At 47.4% G+C, this 16,701-nt stretch overlaps 13 protein-coding genes and 24 non-coding genes across 37 annotated transcripts, besides 1 other annotated feature; 28 read left to right on the plus strand and 9 right to left on the minus strand. All coding sequences in view use genetic code 2, as the record gives it.

Annotated features, from left to right (window-relative positions):
• Nucleotides 1-69, plus strand: KEG55_t01. Its single transcript has one exon. It is a non-coding gene; the product is annotated as a tRNA-Phe (tRNA).
• KEG55_r02 lies at nucleotides 70-1,021 on the plus strand. Its single transcript has one exon. It is a non-coding gene; the product is annotated as a s-rRNA (ribosomal RNA).
• On the plus strand, nucleotides 1,022-1,092 carry KEG55_t02. Its single transcript has one exon. It is a non-coding gene; the product is annotated as a tRNA-Val (tRNA).
• KEG55_r01 lies at nucleotides 1,093-2,776 on the plus strand. Its single transcript has one exon. It is a non-coding gene; the product is annotated as a l-rRNA (ribosomal RNA).
• KEG55_t03 lies at nucleotides 2,777-2,852 on the plus strand. The gene has a single exon. It is a non-coding gene; the product is annotated as a tRNA-Leu (tRNA).
• On the plus strand, nucleotides 2,853-3,827 carry ND1. The gene has a single exon. A coding sequence (YP_001293658.1; NADH dehydrogenase subunit 1) covers nucleotides 2,853-3,827, from the start codon at nucleotides 2,853-2,855 to the stop codon at nucleotides 3,825-3,827; it is 975 nt and encodes a 324-aa protein.
• A 6-nt stretch (nucleotides 3,828-3,833) lies between these two features.
• Nucleotides 3,834-3,905, plus strand: KEG55_t04. Its single transcript has one exon. It is a non-coding gene; the product is annotated as a tRNA-Ile (tRNA).
• KEG55_t05 lies at nucleotides 3,905-3,975 on the minus strand. The gene has a single exon. It is a non-coding gene; the product is annotated as a tRNA-Gln (tRNA).
• KEG55_t06 lies at nucleotides 3,975-4,043 on the plus strand. The gene has a single exon. It is a non-coding gene; the product is annotated as a tRNA-Met (tRNA).
• ND2 lies at nucleotides 4,044-5,088 on the plus strand. Its single transcript has one exon. Coding sequence (YP_001293659.1; NADH dehydrogenase subunit 2) is annotated over nucleotides 4,044-5,088 (1,045 nt in total).
• On the plus strand, nucleotides 5,089-5,160 carry KEG55_t07. The gene has a single exon. It is a non-coding gene; the product is annotated as a tRNA-Trp (tRNA).
• Nucleotide 5,161: 1 nt separating this feature from the next.
• Nucleotides 5,162-5,230, minus strand: KEG55_t08. Its single transcript has one exon. It is a non-coding gene; the product is annotated as a tRNA-Ala (tRNA).
• KEG55_t09 lies at nucleotides 5,231-5,304 on the minus strand. The gene has a single exon. It is a non-coding gene; the product is annotated as a tRNA-Asn (tRNA).
• A 31-nt stretch (nucleotides 5,305-5,335) lies between these two features.
• KEG55_t10 lies at nucleotides 5,336-5,401 on the minus strand. Its single transcript has one exon. It is a non-coding gene; the product is annotated as a tRNA-Cys (tRNA).
• On the minus strand, nucleotides 5,402-5,472 carry KEG55_t11. Its single transcript has one exon. It is a non-coding gene; the product is annotated as a tRNA-Tyr (tRNA).
• A 1-nt stretch (nucleotide 5,473) lies between these two features.
• Nucleotides 5,474-7,024, plus strand: COX1. Its single transcript has one exon. A coding sequence (YP_001293660.1; cytochrome c oxidase subunit I) covers nucleotides 5,474-7,024, from the start codon at nucleotides 5,474-5,476 to the stop codon at nucleotides 7,022-7,024; it is 1,551 nt and encodes a 516-aa protein.
• On the minus strand, nucleotides 7,025-7,095 carry KEG55_t12. Its single transcript has one exon. It is a non-coding gene; the product is annotated as a tRNA-Ser (tRNA).
• Nucleotides 7,096-7,099: 4 nt separating this feature from the next.
• Nucleotides 7,100-7,169, plus strand: KEG55_t13. The gene has a single exon. It is a non-coding gene; the product is annotated as a tRNA-Asp (tRNA).
• Nucleotides 7,170-7,181: 12 nt separating this feature from the next.
• On the plus strand, nucleotides 7,182-7,872 carry COX2. Its single transcript has one exon. Coding sequence (YP_001293661.1; cytochrome c oxidase subunit II) is annotated over nucleotides 7,182-7,872 (691 nt in total).
• Nucleotides 7,873-7,947, plus strand: KEG55_t14. The gene has a single exon. It is a non-coding gene; the product is annotated as a tRNA-Lys (tRNA).
• Nucleotide 7,948: 1 nt separating this feature from the next.
• On the plus strand, nucleotides 7,949-8,116 carry ATP8. Its single transcript has one exon. A coding sequence (YP_001293662.1; ATP synthase F0 subunit 8) covers nucleotides 7,949-8,116, from the start codon at nucleotides 7,949-7,951 to the stop codon at nucleotides 8,114-8,116; it is 168 nt and encodes a 55-aa protein.
• Nucleotides 8,107-8,791, plus strand: ATP6. Its single transcript has one exon. Coding sequence (YP_001293663.1; ATP synthase F0 subunit 6) is annotated over nucleotides 8,107-8,791 (685 nt in total).
• On the plus strand, nucleotides 8,792-9,576 carry COX3. Its single transcript has one exon. Coding sequence (YP_001293664.1; cytochrome c oxidase subunit III) is annotated over nucleotides 8,792-9,576 (785 nt in total).
• On the plus strand, nucleotides 9,577-9,648 carry KEG55_t15. Its single transcript has one exon. It is a non-coding gene; the product is annotated as a tRNA-Gly (tRNA).
• Nucleotides 9,649-9,997, plus strand: ND3. Its single transcript has one exon. Coding sequence (YP_001293665.1; NADH dehydrogenase subunit 3) is annotated over nucleotides 9,649-9,997 (349 nt in total).
• KEG55_t16 lies at nucleotides 9,998-10,067 on the plus strand. Its single transcript has one exon. It is a non-coding gene; the product is annotated as a tRNA-Arg (tRNA).
• Nucleotides 10,068-10,364, plus strand: ND4L. Its single transcript has one exon. A coding sequence (YP_001293666.1; NADH dehydrogenase subunit 4L) covers nucleotides 10,068-10,364, from the start codon at nucleotides 10,068-10,070 to the stop codon at nucleotides 10,362-10,364; it is 297 nt and encodes a 98-aa protein.
• Nucleotides 10,358-11,738, plus strand: ND4. The gene has a single exon. Coding sequence (YP_001293667.1; NADH dehydrogenase subunit 4) is annotated over nucleotides 10,358-11,738 (1,381 nt in total).
• KEG55_t17 lies at nucleotides 11,739-11,807 on the plus strand. The gene has a single exon. It is a non-coding gene; the product is annotated as a tRNA-His (tRNA).
• On the plus strand, nucleotides 11,808-11,874 carry KEG55_t18. The gene has a single exon. It is a non-coding gene; the product is annotated as a tRNA-Ser (tRNA).
• KEG55_t19 lies at nucleotides 11,875-11,946 on the plus strand. Its single transcript has one exon. It is a non-coding gene; the product is annotated as a tRNA-Leu (tRNA).
• Nucleotides 11,947-13,782, plus strand: ND5. The gene has a single exon. A coding sequence (YP_001293668.1; NADH dehydrogenase subunit 5) covers nucleotides 11,947-13,782, from the start codon at nucleotides 11,947-11,949 to the stop codon at nucleotides 13,780-13,782; it is 1,836 nt and encodes a 611-aa protein.
• On the minus strand, nucleotides 13,779-14,300 carry ND6. Its single transcript has one exon. A coding sequence (YP_001293669.1; NADH dehydrogenase subunit 6) covers nucleotides 13,779-14,300, from the start codon at nucleotides 14,298-14,300 to the stop codon at nucleotides 13,779-13,781; it is 522 nt and encodes a 173-aa protein.
• KEG55_t20 lies at nucleotides 14,301-14,369 on the minus strand. The gene has a single exon. It is a non-coding gene; the product is annotated as a tRNA-Glu (tRNA).
• Nucleotides 14,370-14,373: 4 nt separating this feature from the next.
• Nucleotides 14,374-15,514, plus strand: CYTB. The gene has a single exon. Coding sequence (YP_001293670.1; cytochrome b) is annotated over nucleotides 14,374-15,514 (1,141 nt in total).
• On the plus strand, nucleotides 15,515-15,584 carry KEG55_t21. Its single transcript has one exon. It is a non-coding gene; the product is annotated as a tRNA-Thr (tRNA).
• On the minus strand, nucleotides 15,585-15,654 carry KEG55_t22. The gene has a single exon. It is a non-coding gene; the product is annotated as a tRNA-Pro (tRNA).
• Nucleotides 15,655-16,701: a D loop (control region).

Consider the following 16,701-nt stretch of genomic DNA (forward strand, 5'->3'; position numbering starts at 1 on the left):
GCTAGTGTAGCTTAAACAAAGCATAACCTTGAAGATGTTAAGACGAGCCCTAGGAAAGCTCCACAAGCACAAAAGTTTGGTCCTGGCTTTAATATCAGCTTTAACCCAATTTACACATGCAAGCCTCCGCAGCCCCGTGAGAATGCCCTCAATCCCCCGTCCGGGGACGAGGAGCCGGTATCAGGCACATAAATTTAGCCCAAGACGCCTTGCTTAGCCACACCCCCAAGGGAATTCAGCAGTGATAAACATTAAAACATAAGTGAAAACTTGACTTAGTCAGGGTTAAGAGGGCCGGTAAAACTCGTGCCAGCCACCGCGGTTATACGAGAGACCCTAGTTGATATATTCGGCGTAAAGAGTGGTTATGGAAAACAAGCACTAAAGCCAAAGAGCCCTCAGGCCGTTATACGCACCCGGGGCCTCGAACCACTATCACGAAAGTAGCTTTACCCTCGCCCACCAGAACCCACGAGAGCTGGGACACAAACTGGGATTAGATACCCCACTATGCCCCGCCGTAAACTTAGATATATTAGTACAACAAATATCCGCCCGGGAACTACGAGCGCCAGCTTAAAACCCAAAGGACTGGCGGTGCTTCAGACCCCCCTAGAGGAGCCTGTTCTAGAACCGATAACCCCCGTTCAACCTCACCACTCCTTGCCCCTCCCGCCTATATACCACCGTCGCCAGCTTACCCTGTGAAGGTACTACAGTAAGCAGAATGAGCATTCCTCAGAACGTCAGGTCGAGGTGTAGCGTACGGAGTGGGATAGAAATGGGCTACATTATCTGAAACAGATTATTTACGAAAGGCCGCCTGAAATCAAGCACCCGAAGGTGGATTTAGCAGTAAAAAGGGAATAGAGTGCCCTTTTGAAGTTGGCTCTGAAGCGCGCACATACCGCCCGTCACTCTCCCCAGCGACCACCCAAAAAAGGTAAATAACGCAATAATAACAGCAAGGGGAGGCAAGTCGTAACATGGTAAGTATACCGGAAGGTGTACTTGGAATAATCAGGGCGTGGCTGAGGAGCCAAGCGACCCCCTTACACTGAGTAGACATCCGTGCGAATCGGATCGCCCTGAGCCAAACAGCTAGCTCAAACCACAAGAGCCTAAGTTAATAATATACATAGCTCTACATAAACTAGATTTAATTAAACTAAACCATTCGACCACCCCAGTATGGGCGACAAAAAAGGATAAACGAAGCCATAGATAAAGTACCGCAAGGGAAAGCTGAAAGAGAACTGAAACAACGCACTTAAGCACAGAAAAGCAGAGACTACCTCTCGTACCTTTTGCATCATGATCTAGCCAGTAAACCCAAGCAAAGAGAACTCTAGTTTGAACCCCCGAAACCAGACGAGCTACTCCGGGACAGCCTATAGTAGGGCCAACCCGTCTCTGTGGCAAAAGAGTGGGAAGATCCCCGAGTAGAGGTGAAAGACCTACCGAGTCCGGTTATAGCTGGTTGCTCAAGAAATGAATACAAGTTCAGCCCCGCTACGCCCCTCGCCACAACAGTTTTACTAAGACTAGGCAAAGGGACACTAACGGAAGTTAGTTGAAGGAGGTACAGCTCCCTCAACAAAGGACACAACCTTCAACAGGAGGCTAAAGAATAAATTAAAACGAGGCCACAGGTTTCAGTGGGCCTAAAAGCAGCCATCTGAACAGAAAGCGTTAAAGCTCGGACCAGAACAAGCCTATTATAATATTATAACCTCTAATGCCCCTATTACTACTGAGCCATCCTATGCCTACATAGGAGGGACCATGCTAGAACGAGTAACAAGAAGAATGAACTTCTCCCCGCACAAGTGTAAGTTGGATCGGACCCCCCACCAACAATTAACGAACCCAATAATAGAGGAGCCTACACCCCCGCCACCCTAGGCCAAGAAGACCACGTATTACCATATCGTTAACCCCACACAGGAGTGCTAGACAAGGGAAAGACTAAAAGGATGAAAAGGAACTCGGCAAACCGAAACCCCGCCTGTTTACCAAAAACACCGCCTCCTGACCACACCACATAGGAGGTCCCGCCTGCCCAGTGACCAAAAGTTTAACGGCCGCGGTATTTTAACCGTGCAAAGGTAGCGCAATCAATTGTCTTTTAAATGAAGACCTGTATGAATGGCATAACGAGGGTTTAACTGTCTCTTTCTCCTGGTCAGTGAAACTGATCTACCCGTGCAGAAGCGGGTATGAATATACAAGACGAGAAGACCCTATGGAGCTTTAGACGCCCACCAATCACGAAAAGCAGGTCTCGCTCAACAGACTTCCAAACAACGTGATACTGGCACAAACGTCTTCGGTTGGGGCGACCGCGGGAGAGAAAAAAGCTCCCGAGAGGATTGGGGCTACCCTAAAACCAAGAGCTACACCTCTAAGTCACAAAACATTTGACCAAAAATGATCCGGCTACATGCCGATTAACGAACCAAGTTACCCTAGGGATAACAGCGCAATCCCTTCCCAGAGTCCATATCGACGAAGGGGTTTACGACCTCGATGTTGGATCAGGACATCCTAATGGTGCAGCCGCTATTAAGGGTTCGTTTGTTCAACGATTAAAGTCCTACGTGATCTGAGTTCAGACCGGAGTAATCCAGGTCAGTTTCTATCTGTAATAACACCCTTCCCAGTACGAAAGGACCGGAATGGTAAGGCCCATGCTTTAAGGTACGCCTCCCCCTGACCTGATGACTACAACTAAAGTAGGTAAAAGGTGACAACTCTCAGCCCTAAGAGAAAGGCATACTAAGGTGGCAGAGCTTGGCAAATGCAGGAAGCCTAAGCCTTCCCTCCCAGAGGTTCAAATCCTCTCCTTAGTTATGCTCCACATTCTTATTACACACGTCATTAATCCGCTTGCTTACATCGTCCCCGTATTACTAGCAGTTGCTTTCCTGACACTTATCGAGCGAAAAGTGTTAGGGTATATACAGCTGCGGAAGGGCCCCAATGTGGTTGGTCCCTACGGGCTACTGCAGCCAATTGCAGACGGGGTCAAACTGTTTATTAAAGAACCCATTCGACCCTCTACTTCTTCCCCCTTCTTATTTTTGGCGGCCCCCGCTCTTGCCCTTACCTTAGCGCTAACCCTCTGAGCCCCTATACCCCTCCCTCACCCTGTGACCGACATGAACCTTAGCATACTGTTCATTCTTGCACTCTCTAGCCTTGCAGTCTACTCTATTCTAGGCTCGGGCTGAGCGTCGAATTCCAAATACGCCCTAATTGGTGCACTGCGGGCGGTAGCCCAAACTATTTCTTATGAAGTAGCATTAGGGTTAATTCTACTTTCCACAATTATGTTTACCGGGGGTTTTACTCTGTCCATGTTTAGCACCACACAGGAAGCTATCTGACTACTAGCACCGGCCTGACCTCTAGCGGCGATGTGATACACCTCTACTCTGGCGGAGACCAACCGGGCACCCTTTGACCTAACTGAGGGGGAATCAGAGTTGGTCTCGGGTTTTAACGTAGAATATGCTGGGGGACCCTTCGCACTATTCTTCCTTGCGGAATATGCTAATATTCTGTTCATGAACACGCTCTCGGCCATTTTATTTATGGGTACCTCCTGCTTCCTTATGTTCCCCGAACTAACCACCGCTAATATCATGATGAAGGCTGCTCTACTATCAGCCCTCTTCCTATGGGTCCGAGCCTCCTACCCCCGGTTCCGATATGATCAGTTAATGCACTTAGTGTGAAAAAACTTCCTACCCCTAACACTGGCTCTTATTCTGTGACATCTTTCCATGCCAGTCAGTACGGCCGGGCTTCCGCCACAACTCTAGCACCCCGGAGCTGTGCCTGAACGCCTAAGGGCCACTTTGATAGAGTGAGCTAAGAGGGTTAAACTCCCTCCAGCTTCTTAGAAAGAAGGGGCTCGAACCCATCCTCCAGAGATCAAAACTCTGGGTGCTTCCACTACACCACTTTCTAGTAAGGTCAGCTAAGTAAGCTTTCGGGCCCATACCCCGGACATGTTGGTTAAAATCCTTCCCCTACTAATGAGCCCCCTAGTACTCGTTGTCCTTCTATCTAGCCTAGGCCTGGGAACCGCAATGACTTTTGCGAGCTCGCACTGACTCCTAGCATGAATAGGCCTAGAAATTAATACCCTGGCCATCCTCCCTTTAATAGCACAGCAGAACCACCCCCGGGCCATGGAGGCCACAACCAAATACTTCCTTATCCAGGCCACAGCGGCAGCCATAATTCTGTTTGCTAGCACCACCAATGCATGAGCCTCTGGGCAATGAGATATCACCTACCCCTCCCACCCAGTGACCGCCACCATTACTATGGCAGCCTTGGCCATAAAGATTGGGCTAGCCCCAACACACTTCTGACTTCCAGAAGTTCTTCAAGGGGTCTCCCTTACCACCGGGCTGATTCTATCCACTTGACAAAAACTGGCCCCTTTTGCACTTATTCTTCAAGTAGCAAACTATACCCCTCCCTACATGTTAACGGCCCTGGCCCTCTGCTCGACCCTTGTTGGGGGGTGAGGAGGACTTAATCAGACACAGCTACGTAAGATCTTAGCATACTCATCAATCGCACACTTGGGGTGAATGATTCTAGTCGCTCAAATAGCACCCCAGCTGACGCTAATTGCTTTAATCACATATATTGTTATGACAACGGCAGCATTCCTCACTCTTAACAACATGGATGCCACTAAAACTGCCACCTTAGCCTCCTCTTGAACTAAGTCCCCCACTCTGACCGCAATAGCCTGCTTGGTCCTTCTCTCTCTCGGGGGCCTCCCCCCGCTAACAGGGTTTTTACCTAAGTGGCTTATTCTCCAAGAGGTAACTAACCAGGGATTTATTCCAACGGCAACTGTTATGGCCCTATCTGCACTGCTAAGCTTATACTTCTACCTGCGACTCACCTACGCTATGTCCCTCACGCTCTTTCCCCACACTTTTAATTCTGTAACCCCTTGACGTATAACGGCCAAACGTCCAACCCTGCTCCTATCCACAACCATTATTATAACCACGTGTCTCCTACCTCTCACCCCCTCTGCCCTGACCCTGCTGATCTAGGGGCTTAGGATAGCATTTAGACCATGAGCCTTCAAAGCTCCAAGCAGGAGTGAGAATCTCCTAGCCCCTGATAAGGCCTGCGGGACTTTACCCCACAGCTTCTGGATGCAACCCAGACGCTTTAATTAAGCTAAGGCCTTTCTAGATGGGAAGGCCTCGATCCTACAAACTCTTAGTTAACAGCTAAGCGCTCTAACCAGCGAGCATCCATCTACCTTTCCCCGCCGCCTCTAAAAAGGCGGGGAAAGCCCCGGCAGGCGCTAGCCTACGTCTTCAGGTTTGCAACCTGACATGAACTTCACCACAGAGCTTGGTAAGGAGAGGAGTTAAACCTCTGTTATCGGGGCTACAATCCGCCGCCTAAGCCTTCGGCCACCCTACCTGTGGCAATTACACGTTGATTTTTCTCAACTAATCACAAAGATATTGGTACCCTTTACCTAGTATTTGGTGCCTGAGCAGGAATGGTGGGCACAGCCCTAAGTCTCCTAATCCGTGCAGAACTTAGCCAACCTGGGGCTCTCCTTGGAGACGACCAGATCTATAATGTTATTGTTACTGCACATGCCTTCGTAATAATTTTCTTTATAGTAATGCCGATTCTAATTGGAGGGTTTGGAAACTGACTAATTCCTCTTATGATCGGAGCGCCAGATATGGCATTCCCTCGAATAAACAATATGAGCTTCTGACTACTTCCCCCCTCATTCCTCCTACTACTAGCCTCCTCCGGAGTTGAAGCCGGGGCGGGGACCGGGTGAACGGTATATCCTCCTCTGTCAGGAAATCTGGCCCATGCAGGAGCATCAGTTGACCTAACCATTTTTTCACTTCATCTAGCAGGTATTTCCTCTATTCTAGGGGCCATTAATTTCATTACCACAATTATTAATATGAAACCACCCGCAATCTCACAATACCAAACGCCTCTGTTTGTCTGATCCGTTCTTGTTACAGCTGTTCTACTTCTTCTATCGCTGCCTGTGCTAGCTGCCGGAATTACAATGCTTCTTACAGATCGAAACCTAAACACCACCTTCTTCGACCCAGCAGGAGGGGGAGACCCAATTCTTTACCAACACCTATTCTGATTTTTCGGACACCCGGAAGTATATATTCTAATTCTTCCCGGGTTCGGAATGATTTCCCACATCGTAGCCTACTACGCGGGAAAGAAAGAACCCTTCGGATACATAGGAATGGTCTGAGCTATGATGGCCATCGGACTACTAGGGTTTATTGTATGAGCCCACCACATGTTCACCGTAGGAATGGATGTTGACACTCGAGCATACTTTACATCAGCAACCATAATTATTGCCATCCCAACCGGGGTTAAGGTATTTAGCTGACTTGCCACTCTCCACGGGGGCTCAATCAAATGGGAAACCCCACTTCTATGAGCCCTTGGGTTTATTTTCCTTTTCACAGTCGGGGGTCTAACAGGGATTGTCCTAGCCAATTCTTCATTAGATATCGTACTACACGACACATACTACGTTGTAGCACACTTCCACTACGTTCTCTCCATGGGGGCCGTATTCGCCATTATGGCTGCATTTGTACACTGATTCCCCCTATTTACAGGATACACCCTCCACAGCACCTGAACAAAAATCCACTTCGGAATCATGTTCGTAGGTGTCAACCTAACTTTCTTCCCCCAACATTTCCTAGGCCTAGCAGGAATGCCACGGCGATACTCTGACTACCCCGACGCCTATACTCTTTGAAATACTGTGTCCTCAATCGGGTCACTAATTTCACTGGTAGCAGTAATTATGTTCTTGTTCATCCTTTGAGAAGCATTCGCTGCCAAACGAGAAGTATCGTCCGTGGAATTAACTATGACGAACGTTGAGTGACTACACGGATGCCCTCCTCCCTACCACACCTTTGAGGAGCCAGCCTTCGTGCAAGTGCAAGCAAAATAACGAGAAAGGGAGGAATCGAACCCCCATAAGATGGTTTCAAGCCAACTGCATGGCCAATCTGCCACTTTCTTAAATAAGACACTAGTAAAATACATTACCTTGCCTTGTCAAGGCAAAATTGTGGGCTAATTCCCCGCGTGTCTTGGTCCAGAGCTAAATGGCACATCCCTCACAACTAGGATTGCAAGACGCGGCCTCCCCTGTTATAGAAGAACTCCTACATTTCCACGACCACGCACTAATGATTGTCCTCTTGATTAGCACACTGGTCCTTTACATTATTGTGTCAATGGTCTCTACAAAACTTACTAATAAATATATTCTAGATTCCCAAGAAATTGAGATTGTATGAACTATTCTCCCAGCAGTTATTCTAATTTTAATCGCACTCCCATCTCTGCGAATTCTATACCTTATAGACGAAATTAACGACCCGCACCTTACGATCAAAGCCATGGGACACCAATGGTACTGAAGCTACGAATATACAGACTATGAAGATCTCGGATTTGATTCTTACATGGTCCCCACCCAAGACCTAGTACCGGGACAGTTCCGACTCCTAGAGACAGACCACCGAATAGTAGTACCAATAGAGTCCCCGATCCGAGTTCTCGTATCAGCTGAAGATGTATTGCACTCTTGAGCGGTCCCTGCCTTAGGGGTAAAAATAGACGCCGTTCCCGGGCGCTTAAACCAAACAGCTTTCATTGTCTCCCGCCCTGGTGTATTCTATGGACAATGTTCTGAAATCTGCGGGGCAAACCACAGCTTCATGCCAATCGTCGTGGAAGCCGTACCTCTTGTACACTTCGAAAACTGATCCTCACTTATACTTGAAGACGCCTCACTAAGATGCTAAATTGGGCCTGAGCGTCAGCCTTTTAAGCTGAAAATTGGTGGCCCCCAACCACCCTTAGTGACATGCCTCAATTAAACCCCGCCCCTTGATTCGCAATTCTTGTTTTCTCTTGAGTAGTCTTCCTGACTATTATCCCCCAAAAAATCTTAGCCCACAATTTCAATAATGAGCCCACTACTATGGGGGCCGAAAAAGCCAAACCTGAACCCTGAAACTGACCATGATACTAAGCTTCTTTGACCAATTTATAAGCCCCACCTACCTGGGAATCCCCCTTATTGCACTGGCACTCGTACTTCCATGAACTCTATACCCCACCCCTACCCCACGATGACTAAACAGCCGACTTCTAACTCTTCAAGGCTGATTTATCAACCGCTTTACCCAGCAAATCTTCATGCCTATTAATCCGGGGGGACACAAATGAGCAGTTATACTTGCATCATTAATGGTTTTCTTAACTTCACTTAATATGCTAGGCCTTCTCCCCTACACCTTTACACCCACAACCCAACTCTCATTAAACATGGGTCTTGCAGTTCCCCTATGACTTGCCACAGTAATTATTGGCATGCGAAATCAGCCAACTGCAGCTCTCGGTCACCTTCTGCCGGAGGGGACACCCGTTCTTCTCATTCCAGTGCTTATTATTATTGAAACTATTAGCTTGTTTATCCGCCCCCTAGCACTTGGGGTTCGACTGACCGCCAATCTAACAGCAGGCCACTTACTTATTCAACTAATTGCCACAGCTGCATTCGTCCTACTTCCTCTAATGCCAACTGTAGCCATCTTGACAGCCACTGTCCTATTCCTCCTCACCTTACTAGAAGTCGCCGTAGCAATGATCCAGGCGTATGTCTTTGTTCTTCTCCTAAGCCTCTACCTACAAGAAAAACGTCTAAATGGCCCACCAAGCACACGCATACCACATGGTAGACCCAAGCCCCTGACCACTAACCGGAGCAGTTGGAGCCCTACTCCTGACGTCCGGCACCGCAATCTGATTCCACTTCCACTCAATTACCCTAATAACTCTAGGAACCGTTCTAACACTTCTCACCATGTACCAGTGATGGCGAGATATTGTACGAGAAGGGACATTCCAAGGTCACCACACCCCTCCTGTACAAAAAGGACTGCGCTATGGTATGATCTTATTCATTACATCCGAAGTATTCTTCTTTGCCGGATTCTTCTGAGCATTTTATCACTCGAGCTTGGCACCCACCCCTGAACTAGGGGGATGCTGACCCCCCACAGGCATTACCGCCCTTGATCCATTCGAGGTCCCTCTTTTAAACACAGCAGTACTCCTAGCCTCCGGAGTAACCGTCACCTGAGCCCACCACAGCCTAATAGAAGGAGAACGGAAACAGGCAATTCAGTCCCTTGCTTTGACCATCTTACTTGGGTTCTACTTTACCTTCCTACAGGCCCTGGAATACTATGAAGCCCCCTTTACTATTGCAGATGGTGTTTATGGCTCAACTTTCTTTGTAGCCACAGGATTCCACGGCCTACATGTTATCATCGGCTCTTCATTCCTGGCAGTCTGTTTTGTACGCCAAGTACTTTACCATTTTACCTCGGCCCACCACTTTGGGTTTGAGGCAGCCGCCTGATACTGACACTTCGTTGACGTAGTATGATTATTCCTATACGTCTCTATCTACTGATGAGGATCATAACCTTTCTAGTACAAAAGACAGTACAGGTGGCTTCCAACCATCTAATCTTGGTTAAAGTCCAAGGAAAGGTAATGAGCCTAATCATAGTAGTTTTGGCAATTACACTTATCCTCTCCATTATCTTGGTGATTGTGTCATTTTGACTCCCTCAGATAACCCCGGACGCAGAAAAATTATCCCCCTATGAGTGCGGTTTTGACCCCCGAGGATCTGCCCGTATGCCCTTCTCCTTGCGATTCTTTCTAGTAGCAATCTTATTTCTGTTGTTTGACCTGGAAATTGCCCTACTACTTCCCCTCCCCTGAGCCTACCAACTAGACAACCCAGTGATGACCGTCGTGTGAGCCGGCGCTGTACTCGCCCTTCTAACACTGGGCCTAGTTTATGAATGACTTCAAGGAGGCCTTGAATGAGCCGAATAGGGAGTTAGTCCAACTGAAGACTTCTGGTTTCGGCCCAGAAAATTGTGGTTAAAATCCATAGCACCCTTATGACCCCGGTACAATTCAGTTTTACCACGGCATTCATCCTAGGCCTAATAGGCCTAACATTTCACCGAACCCATCTCCTCTCTGCCCTACTCTGTCTAGAGGGCATAATACTAGCACTCTTTGTTGCTTTGTCCCTCTGGACTCTTCAAACAGAAGTGACCAATTTTTCCGCGGCCCCAATATTATTGCTAGCCTTCTCCGCTTGTGAAGCTAGCGTCGGATTAGCCCTCCTCGTAGCGACAAACCGCACCCATGGCCCAAACCAACTGCAAGCCCTTAATATTCTACAATGCTAAAAGTCCTCATCCCCACCTTAATATTGTTTCCGACCACATGGCTAGCCCCTAAAAAGTGACTATGGGCCACTACAACGTCCCACAGCCTTATTATTGCCCTAATTAGCCTTACCTGACTTAACTGAACAGCAGAAACAGGGTGGACCCTACCTAACAGCTACATAGCAATTGATCCCCTGTCTGCCCCCTTGCTTGTCCTGGCCTGCTGACTTCTCCCCTTAATGATTCTTGCTAGCCAAAACCACACTCGGACTGAGCCCATCTCCCGCCAGCGAACATTCATTTGCCTCCTAATCTCCCTCCAGGCCTTTCTAATCCTAGCATTCGGGGCCACAGAGATCCTCATATTTTATGTGATATTTGAGGCCACCCTGGTCCCTACACTAATTATTATTACCCGATGGGGAAATCAGGCAGAACGTCTAAACGCAGGAACCTACTTCCTTTTCTACACCCTAGCAGGATCACTACCACTACTGGTTGCCCTTCTAGCACTTCAGAACTCGACAGGGAGCTTGTCGATGATTATCCTGAATTTTAATCCACCCCTGGCCCTAGCATCTTGAGGTGATATGATATGGTGGGCAGCCTGCCTGATCGCCTTCCTAGTGAAAATGCCTCTATACGGCGTACACTTATGACTTCCTAAAGCCCATGTAGAAGCCCCAATTGCCGGGTCGATGGTACTGGCTGCTGTGCTATTGAAACTAGGGGGCTACGGAATAATTCGAATATCCACAATTCTTGACCCGATTACTAAGGAAGCGGCCTACCCCTTTATTGTCCTGGCCCTATGGGGTATTATTATAACAGGATCAATCTGTCTCCGCCAGACAGACCTAAAATCACTGATCGCTTACTCTTCGGTTAGTCATATGGGCTTAGTAGCAGGGGGCATTCTTATCCAGACCCCCTGGGGACTCACGGGTGCACTTATTCTTATAATTGCCCACGGACTCGTATCCTCCGCCCTATTCTGCCTGGCAAACACCAGCTATGAGCGAACCCACAGCCGAACTATGGCCCTAGCACGAGGAATACAAATGCTATTCCCCCTAACCGCTACGTGATGATTTGTTGCTAACCTGGCTAACTTAGCATTGCCCCCCCTCCCAAACCTAATAGGGGAGGTAATAATTATTACGACCATATTCAACTGGTCCCCTTGAACACTCATCCTGACCGGGTTGGGAACATTGATTACAGCGGGGTACTCCCTCTACATGTTCCTAATAACCCAGCGAGGCCCGGTGCCCGAGCACATCAAAGGACTTACCCCCTACCACACCCGGGAGCACCTACTCATCACCCTCCACCTCCTTCCCGTCATCCTCCTCGTCCTTAAACCTGAGCTAATCTGAGGGTGATTCTATTGCAGATCTAGTTTAACGAAAACGCTGGATTGTGATTCCAGAAACAGGGGTTAAAATCCCCTGACCCGCCGAGAGAGACTTGTAGCGACAGAGACTGCTAATCCCTGCCCCCGCAGTTAGATTCTGCGGCTCACTCGGCCTTTGAAGAATAACAGCTATCCGTTGGTCTTAGGAACCAAAAACTCTTGGTGCAAATCCAAGCAAGGGCTATGCAGACCACGCTAATACTTACATCATCACTTGTACTGATCTTTGCCCTCCTAGCATACCCTATTATCACAACGATTAACCCTGCACCCAAGAACCCAGATTGAGCCGTCACCCACGTCAAGACCGCAGTTAGTACTGCATTTGTGGTGAGCCTGCTACCAATATTTATTTTCTTAGACCAGGGAGTAGAGACTATTATTACGACCTGACACTGAATAAATACCTCAACCTTTAATATCAGCATCAGCCTGAAGTTTGATTATTACTCTATTATGTTTACCCCTATCGCCCTTTACGTAACCTGATCGATTCTAGAGTTTGCCTCATGATATATACATGCGGACCCCTACATGAACCGATTCTTTAAGTATCTTCTGATGTTTCTCATCGCTATGGTCATCCTAGTCACCGCTAACAACATGTTTCAATTATTTATTGGTTGAGAGGGTGTTGGAATCATGTCCTTTCTACTAATTGGGTGATGGTACGGCCGAGCTGATGCCAACACCGCGGCCCTCCAGGCTGTTATTTATAACCGGGTGGGTGATATCGGACTAATCATAAGCATGGCTTGGTTCGCAATAAACCTAAACTCCTGAGAAATACAGCAAATTTTCTCTTTATCACACAACATAGACATAACACTTCCCCTATTTGGGCTAATTATCGCCGCAACAGGGAAGTCGGCACAATTCGGACTACACCCCTGGCTCCCCTCCGCAATGGAGGGGCCCACACCAGTATCTGCCCTGTTACACTCAAGTACAATAGTCGTAGCCGGGATTTTCCTCCTCATCCGACTTCACCCCCTCACTCAGTCAAACCAGACGGCATTAACCACCTGCCTTTGTCTGGGTGCACTAACTACCCTATTTACGGCGACATGCGCTCTTACCCAGAACGACATCAAGAAAATTGTAGCATTCTCTACTTCAAGCCAACTAGGCCTGATAATGGTCACTATTGGCCTAAACCAACCCCAACTGGCATTTCTGCACATCTGCACCCATGCATTTTTTAAAGCAATACTCTTCCTGTGCTCCGGCTCCATTATTCACAGCCTAAATGACGAACAAGACATTCGAAAGATGGGGGGACTACACAACCTCGCACCCTTTACCTCTACTTGTCTAACTATCGGCAGCCTGGCCCTCACAGGGACCCCCTTCTTAGCGGGCTTCTTCTCCAAAGATGCAATCATTGAAGCCCTTAATAACTCCTACCTAAACGCCTGAGCCCTGATCCTTACGCTAATCGCGACTTCCTTTACTGCCGTTTATAGCTTCCGAGTTGTCTTCTTCGTCGCCATGGGGACACCCCGATTCCTACCTCTATCACCCATCAACGAGAACGACCCGGCAGTAATTAACCCAATCAAGCGACTCGCCTGGGGGAGTATCGTGGCGGGTTTAATCCTCACCTCAAATACTATTCCAACGAAGACCCCTATTATAACCATGCCGCCCCTCCTAAAACTGGCTGCCCTTGTCGTCACGATTATTGGCCTTTTAACGGCCATTGAACTAGCTACACTTACCTCAAAACAATTTAAAACTACCCCTAATATTAAGCTCCATAATTTCTCAAATATACTAGGTCACTTCCCTGCAACGGTTCACCGGGCGGCCCCTAAGATAAACCTAGTTTTAGGACAAACAATGGCCAATCAACTGGTTGACCAGTCCTGATTCGAAGGCTCCGGGCCCAAGGGCCTGGCCTCAATCCAAATGAAGATGGCCACTGTTACAAGTAATGCCCAGCGAGGTATTATTAAAACCTATCTATTGGTGTTCCTGGTTACCTTAACTTTGGCAGTCCTCCTTGCTGCAAGCTAGACAGCCCGCAGGGGCCCTCGGCTCAGCCCTCGCACGAGCTCCAGTACCACAAACAGCGTTAGTAGTAATACTCAAGCGCAAAACACTAACATGAAACCACCCGATCCGTACATTGCAACCACACCCCCCATGTCGGCGCGGATCGTAAAGAACTTGCTACAGCTATCTACTATCCCGACAAATAGCGTGTATCAGTGCTTACCGAAGTATAGCCCTGCAGCAACCACCCCTAATAAATAGAAGGCAAGTTGCTCAAATACCGTCACTTCCGTTCAGCCCTCGGGGAAAGGGTCGGCTGCTAAAGCAGAAGAATAAGCGAATACGACCAGCATCCCCCCCAAATAAATCAAGAATAAAACTAAAGCCAAGAAAGGCGCCCCACTCACTGCCAAAACGGCACAGCCCATCCCCGCAGCAACTACCAGCCCGAAGGCTGCAAAGTAAGGAGCAGGATTACATGCCACCCCCACCAGCCCTAGGACTAACCCAACTAATAACATAAAGGCAAAATATACCATAATTTCCACCCGGACTCTAACCGGAACTAATGACTCGAAAAACCACCGTTGTCATTCAACTATAGAAACCCTAATGGCAAGCCTACGAAAAACCCACCCCCTTCTGAAGATTGCTAACGGCGCACTAGTGGACCTCCCGGCTCCCTCCAATATTTCAGTATGATGAAACTTTGGGTCCCTGCTCGGATTATGCCTAGCGGCACAAATCTTAACAGGACTGTTTTTAGCTATACACTACACTTCCGACATCGCAACCGCATTCTCCTCTGTAATACACATTTGCCGAGATGTAAACTATGGGTGATTAATCCGAAACATACACGCAAACGGAGCATCATTCTTCTTCATCTGCATTTATGCACATATCGCCCGAGGACTATACTACGGATCATACCTTTACAAGGAAACATGAACCATCGGGGTCGTCCTTCTCCTTCTAGTTATGATGACTGCCTTTGTAGGATACGTCCTACCATGGGGGCAAATGTCATTCTGAGGGGCCACTGTCATTACTAACCTAATATCGGCCGTTCCCTATGTAGGTAACGCACTAGTTCAATGAATTTGAGGGGGGTTTTCTGTAGACAACGCTACTTTAACCCGATTCTTCGCCTTCCATTTCCTATTCCCATTTGTGATTGCAGGGGCTACTATTCTCCACCTTCTGTTCCTCCACGAAACGGGGTCAAACAACCCGGCAGGACTTAACTCAGACTCTGATAAAATCTCCTTCCACCCGTACTTCTCTTACAAAGATGCCCTGGGGTTTGCAGTCATACTATTAGCTCTCACATCCCTGGCCCTCTTCGCCCCCAACCTCCTTGGAGATCCGGACAACTTCACGCCAGCCAACCCGCTGGTTACTCCCCCTCATATTAAGCCAGAGTGATACTTCCTCTTTGCATACGCCATTCTTCGATCAATTCCGAACAAGTTGGGAGGGGTGCTTGCTCTCCTATTCTCGATTCTGGTCCTTCTGCTTGTTCCTATTCTACACACCTCCAAGCAACGAGGACTAACATTCCGACCTATAACACAGTTTTTATTCTGAGCCCTAGCCGCAGATGTAATTATCTTAACATGAATTGGAGGAATGCCAGTAGAACACCCCTTTGTTATTATCGGACAAGTTGCATCAGTCGTGTACTTCTCATTATTCTTATTCCTTTCACCCCTCGCAGGGCTGGTGGAAAATAAAGCTCTAAGCTGAAATTGCCCCAATAGCTTAATTCGAAGCGCCGGTTTTGTAATCCGGAGATCGGAGGTTAAAATCCCCCTTGAGGCTCAGAGAAGAAAGATTCTAACTTCCACCCCTAACTCCCAAAGCTAGGATTCTGAATTTAACTATTCTCTGATTATAATTCGTACCCGCCGCCCGAGTTTGAAGCGGAGGACAGGACCGCCCTTAGTATGTAAACCTTTGAGTTATGTCTTTTCATAACTGCAATATCACACGGTTTAGTACACGAGCATGCCTATGTACAGTGTTACATTTTAGCACCCATCCCCATATGTATAGTAACATACATATGGGGCTATAGTACACGTATATATTATTATACATGTACCTATGTATTAATACATATGTGTTTAACTATACATATACCTATGGTATTAATACATCTATGTATTAACACCATACGCTAAAATTACCCTATCAGGAAATTGATTAAGTGAAGAAATACATCGACATAATTATAAATCCGAGCCCATTATTAAGATCACCTGATAAATAGAATAATCCCCATAACTTCTTTAAACCAGTTTCCATGCGTTACTCAATATTAATCGGTAACTCAAACGATTACCCAATAAGAACCGACCAACCAAATTGAGTTAAGGCATATCATGAATGATAAGGGTCAGGGACACAAATCGTGGGGGTTACACAGAATGAATTATTACTGGCATCTGGTTCCTATTTCAGGGCCACACAGTCCTTTTCCCTCCCCTGGTGAACTATATCTTACATAGGTTAATGGTAGTGTACTAATGGTTCTTTACCCACCATGCCGAGCGTTCACTTAAATGCATTTGGTATTTTTTTCTGGGGTCACTTTCACTTTGCATTTGACGAGTCCTTCCTATTGTTAACTAATAAGGGAGCACATTTCCTTGCTTGAACGTAATATAGCTTCAATACTTCATCAACATTGATAGAAGAGTTGCATAAACTTATCTAGTGCATAAGGTATCAATCTTAACTCCAAATACTCCTACTGTAGTGTCCCCCCCTGGCTTTTAAAAGATTTTTTCGCGCGACAAACCCCCCTACCCCCCTACGCTGGTCGAATCTTATTATTTCTGTCAAACCCCAAAAGCAGAGAAGGCTCGACTAGCGTATTCAACGAGTTTCGGTGTGTGTTGTGTATACAGTGTCACAAAAAAGCGTTATTATATA

Source organism: Clupea harengus, mitochondrion, assembly GCF_900700415.2.
Source record: "Clupea harengus mitochondrion, complete genome".
In the NCBI taxonomy this organism is placed as follows: domain Eukaryota; kingdom Metazoa; phylum Chordata; class Actinopteri; order Clupeiformes; family Clupeidae; genus Clupea; species Clupea harengus.